This window comes from Sphaeramia orbicularis, chromosome 6, assembly GCF_902148855.1.
Source record: "Sphaeramia orbicularis chromosome 6, fSphaOr1.1, whole genome shotgun sequence".
Lineage (NCBI taxonomy): Eukaryota > Metazoa > Chordata > Actinopteri > Kurtiformes > Apogonidae > Sphaeramia > Sphaeramia orbicularis.
The window spans coordinates 24144664-24152609 of NC_043962.1; the positions used below are offsets into that span (position 1 = coordinate 24144664).

General features: G+C 33.0%; 1 protein-coding gene across 1 annotated transcript in view; it reads left to right on the forward strand.

Moving 5' to 3' along the window:
* Positions 1-3229: 3229 nt before the first annotated feature.
* rhcgb (Rh family, C glycoprotein b) overlaps positions 3230-7946 on the forward strand; it is an 11727-nt gene continuing 7010 nt past the window's right edge. Inside the window, 3 exon segments of the mRNA XM_030137541.1 lie at positions 3230-3697; positions 6940-6975; positions 6978-7131. Of these exon segments, the coding sequence (XP_029993401.1) occupies positions 3475-3697; positions 6940-6975; positions 6978-7131 (413 nt within the window). The 5' untranslated portion in view covers positions 3230-3474.

A 7946-nucleotide genomic window follows, 5' to 3' on the forward strand; every position in this document is an offset into this window, starting at 1 on the left:
TAATCTACACCTGGCTTTTCTGCCTCCATCCATAATAATATACATTATATAGACTAAATGTCATCTAAAATGAACATTTATGTGCAACATAGTATAGCAAACTATTACATGATCAAAAACAAATTTATTTTAGCAAAAAATGTCTCAGTTTTGAATGTTTGGGGTTGCCAGAAATTTGAGATGTTAAAATGGGGTCACAAGCCAAAAAAAGTTGGAAACCACTGAAATAAAAATTCTTGAAATGAAAATGTCTCTTCAAGAGCCCTCACAGCTGTTGTCAGATCATCTTTAGACACTTATTCAAAATACATCATCCCTGAAAAGCGCATTATCTGCCAGAGTTGTATCACCAAGACACCAATGCTAAACCAAGCAGTAAAATCAATGAGCACACACACCTGCTCACACTTTTTTAATGAAGAGTCGCATCAGTTAGCATCCGATCAGTGATCTGTATGTTCACCTGCTGCACACAAACAAAACTGTACTTTTGATATTGTTGGTAACCTATGACATCAGCCAATATGCATACCATGATTTCCTAAAATGTAAATTGGTGACATTCAGCAGAGGGTGCTGTATAGTTGTCATTTAAGCTACTAATAATTAATACACAATACGTATTTGCTGTCTTTACTGCCTTCTTTGTCCTCTTTCATGTTAAATTTGCTCTAAACATAACATACCTTTAAAGCTGGCACTTTTGTTCGGTGTCACCTTTAACTCAAGTAAATGAGGGTGATGATATCAGCTTTCAGCGCTGAAGCTGAGGGTGGGGAGTCACCTTACCTTCATGGGGGTCGTTCAGCCATATCTCCATGTTCGAACACACATGTTCAACGTGTTTGGTGGCTCCAAGTATGACTCATGTTGGGTAAATAATATGAACTGAACACGAACATGATAACCCAAACAAAAAGTAGTTGTTTCACTTTCTATAAGCACATATGTCTGCTCTGCTGTTTTATTATATGTTTAAAATTATAATTTAATATGATTGATAAATATCCTGTAAAACTCTTAGGTGACTTTTAGCTTTGTTGTTTTTGCAGGAAGAGGATGTGTCTTTGTTTCTCCATCTCTTTATTATGAAACAATGAGAAATTGCAGAAAATGTGTGCACAGTAAGGGCAAAAAAATCTGAAGTAAATGTCTCCTACAGGTAAAGGTTAGTATTTAATGTGACCATGGTCAACTTTCTGGAAGTTTTCTTGTATAATTCTTTGATGTGTTATACCAAACTTCCTCCACAGTTTGTCTTGACAATTATTTTATCCAACCCAGATTCCATGTAGCTTTTAAACTGTTGCCCATAAAGCTGAAATAATTTTCTTTTCAGACACATTCAGGTCAAAACACAGTAATGTCCTGTCAGAGAGAGAACTTTAATTGATTGCCATTCTAACATTTATTTCACTATAAAGTAGCTCCTTGTTTTGGATTATCCCTTATAGTCCAACTAAAGCAAAAATGAATTTAAAGTAAAAATGTGGATCATTTAGCAACAGTAATCTGTCAAATTGTATCTAAAATGTCCCGACAGAGATTTCCAGTACTGTTTTGAGTCATTTTTCTTTTTATTCCTATTTATACACATCAGTAATCAATAAGAATACATCACAGTATCACAATCATTTCATGAGAAAAGGTAAAACTATTCAAGTACAGTTTTAGCGGCAACAGTGTGTAATATTCCTATTTTTTTCCCAAAGTTATTTTTACCATCACCGCAGGGTATTGTCATCAGTTCATCATCCATTTGTCCTTCTGTACATGCAAAAACTTTGTAAATGTAACAATGCAAACTACAACTAATTCACACTGGAAGTAGTAGATGTATAGCAAAACAATATCTTGGGAGAAATGTAGTTTTTGTAACCAAGAAAAAACTGACAAAGCATGTGCAGTGATAAAACTTATAACAAAATGTGACCAAAAACAAGCACATTCTATCAAAAACAACAGTTAATGATTCAGAAAGTGACCAAAAAAAGTAAGTTAGTTGTTAGAATGTTGATGTAAATATGACCTACATTGCAAAAATCTAAATCTTACCAAGTGTATTTTTCTCATTTCTAGTCAAAATATCTCATCACACTTAGAATAAGACATAATCACCTAAAGAGTAGCTTTTCAGTGAGATATAAGAACTTATTTTTCGATAATATATCTTGAAAATCTTAATTCAATAAATCTTACCAAGATAATTTTCACTTGTTCCATTGGCAGATGGATGGATTTTTGCTTAATTAAAAATTTTTTTGCTTGATTCAAGTAAAAAAAAAAAATCTACCAATGGAACTAGTGAAAATGATCTTTTATTTACTTTTATTGTCTAAAAAGAAGTTCTTATATCTCACTGAAAATTTGCTCTTTAGGTGATTATGTCTTATTTTAAGTGTGATAAGATATTTTGACTAGAAATGAGAAAAAATACACTTGGTAAGATTTTGTTTTTTCCAGTGTACAAGCAAAACATGCAAAAATCTAGTACAGGGTGTCCCATAAGTCTCCATACATAGGAGACATAATACATTCCATACAAATATGGTTCTAACATGTATTTCTTTATATTTCTTCTTTATAGTTCTTCAGCAGACACGCATTGAAATGAGTTCCCGACAAAATGGCAGTCATATAGAGCATATTATATAAATAAAAATGGTTTATGTCAAGAAACGTTTATTTTTCCTATGTATGGAGACTTATGGGACACCCTGTAGTTTACATGTACATTATATGTCCGTATGTATGTCAATATAGAGTATATTTTTAATTGAGATGTGCAGATTATTTGGGATGTAGTTGTGGAATCTCTGCGCAGAAGACCAACAAATTAAAGACACTAAGAGGAGCAGATGTGGATCTTTGTTGGATCTATACGTCCATATCCCTGAATTTACTCCGACTGCCCTTGAGCACTATCGACATTACAGTTAGTGCTTCACAGAGCAAAACAGAGGAGACAAAAACGTCCTCGTGCGGAGCTTTTCTGTATGTTTACAATGGATTGACATTTTATCCTGTAAGAAGGCGTCTGTCTCATGTGAGGAGTGTTTATGTTGAGGGAGGAGTTTCCAAAACATCCTCATAGACAACATTATGTCATCCAACCACAACAGTATAAAGAGCATTAACCTGAACAGAATCTGCAAATAAAGAGCTTTGTCTGTCTGATGTTTGACTCTGTAGTGTTTATATAGATACATTGGGTTGTAGAATTACTGTATAATATCATGTAACATCACAAGAAAAATGGAGCTGTCATTAGTTGAACAGTTGAAGTTTAGGAGTGGAGGTGTGTCTGGGGGAGTGTTCACATATTAAAGCAGACGTCCCTTTAAGTCTCATCTTCACTTCTGCTTAGGATGTTCAGGGCCTTTCAGGTGTAGATTTTTTTTTTTTTTCCACTCAGATAAGTCTGAGGCTCTTCCATCTTAAAGAATTAACCACATCAAAAAAACAATCTAAAACATGGGCTGTGTTCAGAGCTTCAGGGATATGTGCGACCGTACAAAAAATACCAATGTTCGTTTTAGTCTTCCAGCAGTTTGTGTTGTGTGGCAAACGGCCATGATCATCTTATTTGGAGTTTTTATTCGTTATAATGAAGAATCAGACACACACTGGATAGAGCATCGAAAAGCTAAAAACATATCCAGTGACATCGAGAATGACTTCTACTTCAGATATCCAAGTAAGTGACTGACTTCTTTCTTTCTTTCTTTCTTTCTTTCTTTCTTTCTTTTTTACTTTTTTAAATTGTTGTCGTCTGTTCATTTATTTTTTCTACATGCATCTGTTTTTTATTTATTTACAAGTTATTTACAATATAATTTATACAGTAAATTCTTTGTTGTCTCTGTAGAATATGCTTCTATATCTCATAATACCAGTAGTTCATGTTCTCGTGACCTTTTGGATAGTCACTTTTTCTTTCTTTCTTTCTTTCTTTCTTTCTTTCTTTCTTTCTTTCTTTCTTTCATTTTCTGGACCCGCTTTATCCTCACTAGGGTCACGGGGGTCGGTTTCCTTCAATTGTTGTTTCCAGTTCATTTATTTTTCTACATGCATCTGTTTTTTGTGTTTTTTGTATCATTTACATGTTATTTACAGTATAATTTATACAGTAAATTATTTGTTGTCACTGTAGAATATACTTCTTTATCTCATTTTACCAAGTATATAAAAGTTCCTGTTTGAATAGTTCATCTTCTCGTGACCTTTTAGATAGTCCCTTTAAATAGTAACCTTTTCTTTCTTTCTTTCTTTCTTTCTTTCTTTCTTTCTTTCTTTCTTTCTTTCTTTCTTTCTTTCTTTCTTTCTTTCTTTCAATTGTTATCTCCTATTCATTTATTTCTCTACATGCATCTGGGTTTTTTTTTGCATCATTTACATGTTACAACTTACACAGTAAATTCTTTGTTGTTTGTTTGTTGTTTGTTGTTTCTATATCTTATATTACCAAGTGTATAATACTTTTGATTGAGTCGTTCAGATTCTGGTGACCTTTTAGATAGTCCCTGCATTGCTGACAAAGATCTGACACCTACAAGTATACAGTTCCCCAGGGTTCTGATTCCCCTCAGGCTCTGTTTGTTCCAGTTGTTGACTTACCTCAACACTTACTTTCACAATTAAAACTACACATTATTTCATCATACATAGTACTGACACACATGTTGCATGTCAGTTACCGTGTGCTGTACGTGTATATGTGCGGCGTGTCATATGGGTGTGGTTGCATTCTATAGTACGCTACAGTACAAGTCCACAGCAGCCCACGGTGTCAGTAACAGACTATCACGAAGCCATCTCAGATATGGTGTTGGATGTCAATTGATAAATGAACATCCTGACACAGTTTGTTGTGTGCAGTCCAGCAAAGCACGTCCCAGGCACATCCTAATGTTACCAGGCCTTATTTTTCGACACCTGGAATGTCTGGGTCCTTTGTTGCTGGTGGGACTGTTAGACATATGTTCATCTGATTTCTCCAGTGGGCTGTTTGTTGTGGATTCTTTTGTTTCACATTGAGTGGGAACATACTCCTAGTCAGTCACAGTGTTATGTATGCTCATACAGGCTGTTATGCTGGTATCTACACAGTGTCTTGTGGTTGTTCATTTAAATTTTCCATTGTAGTTTCCATGTTTTTGACTAGTACAGTTGTTGATTTGATTGTTATTGTTATTTATTTGAGCCTTTAACCTCCTGAGATCCTGCGATGCATTTTTGTGGTCTGTAGGGGATTAGTTTCACAGCTTTACTTCAACAAATACACTGCCCACTGCAAAGGACATTCCATAAAAAATTAAAAATGTGTCTGAAAAAACTGTTGCAGAATACTGTTTCCAATCAAGACAATTATTTAATGTAAAAAAAAAAAAAAAAAAAAGAAAGAAAAAAAAGAAAAGAAACTTTCTGGGGTTTTAAGAGAATGTGTTTGTGGTTGTATGAGTAAATCTGAAAATACAAGCCTGTAGTTTTAATATTATATCAGAAATAGTCTAATTTTCTATGTCTCAGTTAATGATGTTTGATTTTGTCACCTAAAAGATTTTGTCTACTATGATTTATTTAATCAAACTAGCCACATTATGATTTAATTACATTAATTACATTACATTAAACAAAAAAATAATACATTTAAAAAAGGAAAAACAAGGGGGAAAAAAAAAGATTTAACCCTTTCATGCACAGTGGCCACTCCAGTGGACAGTTATTCTACAGCTGTTCTCTTGTACATTCATGGATTTTGTTGTTGTTTTCATTTTTGTTGTTGTTGTTTTGTTTTTTTTTTTACACACATATCTTTACTAAAGTTTTAAGACACTACATATGTTTTCTGACATGAACTGGTAACATTATGTAGATCTCTCCTGAGCATAAACCCCCAGAATCACAAACCCTCCCCATAGTTTTCACACAATTTATCAGTAAATTCATGTTTCTGTGCGTCAAAAATTAAACGTTTGGTGTCCAGCTGAGTGCACATTTTTGCCACTTCATGAAAAATAGGTTCATAAGAAATTTTTTTCATTATTATTATTTTTTTTAATGTATTTTTTTACATTTTTAAAATTATTTTTATTTTATTTATTTATCTATCTATTTTTTATTTATTTTTCAGAAGAAAATTTTCAATTGCATTGTTTTTTTATGCCTAAAGAGGAATAAAAACACTCAGGAAAAAATTTTGGTTAAGGTTCTCATAATTTGTGAATGAAAGGGTTAATTACAAGCCCAGTAACATTTTATTATTATTATTATTATTGTTATTATTATTATGGATTCTGCTTTCCATGTCATCCTTGTATTTATTTGACCCATCCCATGACAGGTGCCTTTGTAACCTTAAGTTGTTTTAAGTTTCTGTTTGTTTTTATTTACTGTACAGCACAGAGGTTATGAAAGACCTTGATATGTTGGTGTATCATCATAACATATCAGTGTCTAATAAGGCAGGTTGTATTAAATACACACTGTCCTTGATTTCCCCCCCGTATGCCCTCATCTCTCTGTAATGATGTGTTGTGAAAGCAAACTGTACATGTAAGGTTTCTCACCTGTCACATCAACATGTTATTATGTAATTTTAATTTAGTATGAACTGTATTGAAACAATCACAATCGTCAGGTCATATGGCTTTTTAAACATGCTTGTGAGCTGTTAATAGTATTTTTCTTCAATTATTCCAGGAGATACACTATATTTTGTGACTATTTTCTTATTTCATAGGACAATCCAGTGAGTAGAGTTTTTTTTCTGCCTCCTATATGAGCCTAAATTATCTCTTTTTACATATGTTCATGTTCTCTTCAGTAGGTTTCATGTATTCTAACCTGTCCTCCTCCATGTTTATTACCTTCAGTGGACACTAGATGGTGTGTTCCTGCAACCCTTCTCTTATTTATCCTCCTATATCTTTTCCCCAGGTTTCCAAGATGTCCATGTGATGATCTTTGTTGGATTTGGTTCCTGATGACGTTTCTGAAGCGGTACAGCTTCGGTGCCGTGGGTTTTAACTTCCTCATCGCAGCCTTCGGCCTCCAATGGGCGTTGTTGATGCAGGGCTGGTTCCACTCCCTGGACTACACTGATGGGAAGATTAAAATTGGAGTTGAAAAGTAAACATGTAGTCATATTCTCACTATTCATTAGAATTTCCACCATGGCTTTTTTCATGTACTTTTTGCTGATGTGAATCCTTTGACTCTGTAACTTCAAAGACAAGAATCTAAAGTTAAGTTCTTAAATATCTTTTTATTTTATTTAGCATAAGCTTGATATATTACATAATAATAACATCACACATAAATTTACACTGAAACAGACAAAAATCATTAACCGCAAACATAAACCAAATATAATTAACACATTTACGTAGCACAATGTACATCAGCAGGTTTAGCACCCAAATAAAAAGACATATTTTATGAAAAGTAGACAAACAAAAAACACATATTTCATGTTATTTTACCAAAAAAAAAAAGTAATGTAATATCCTTTAGCTTTTTTAATAGAGTCATTTGTTTCGAGAATACATTCATCCTCAGTAAATTGATGTTTAATTCTTTCCCAGTAAAATAATCATATTAATAATAAAACTATATGATATAACCCAAATACATTCCTTCAGGTGGTAACACATAAATTATTTAGATTTACTAAGTTAACATATTATATGAACAAAACTGCTTCAATTTGGATGTACTTTGCTTTGATTGTGTTAAAATTAAAAGGTTGCATTTAATTTTTCCAACTTACTCAAATTTTCCCCAGGTTTTCCCACCTAAAGTATTTGCTTTTCATTTACAACTTATCTTAAAATAAGTAAATAATGTGTAATTTTAATGCAAAACTATAGTGTGGCTGAACACAAATATCAATGACACAAATAGGATATTTTTATACACCACATTCTCCAAAGAAACAACTACAG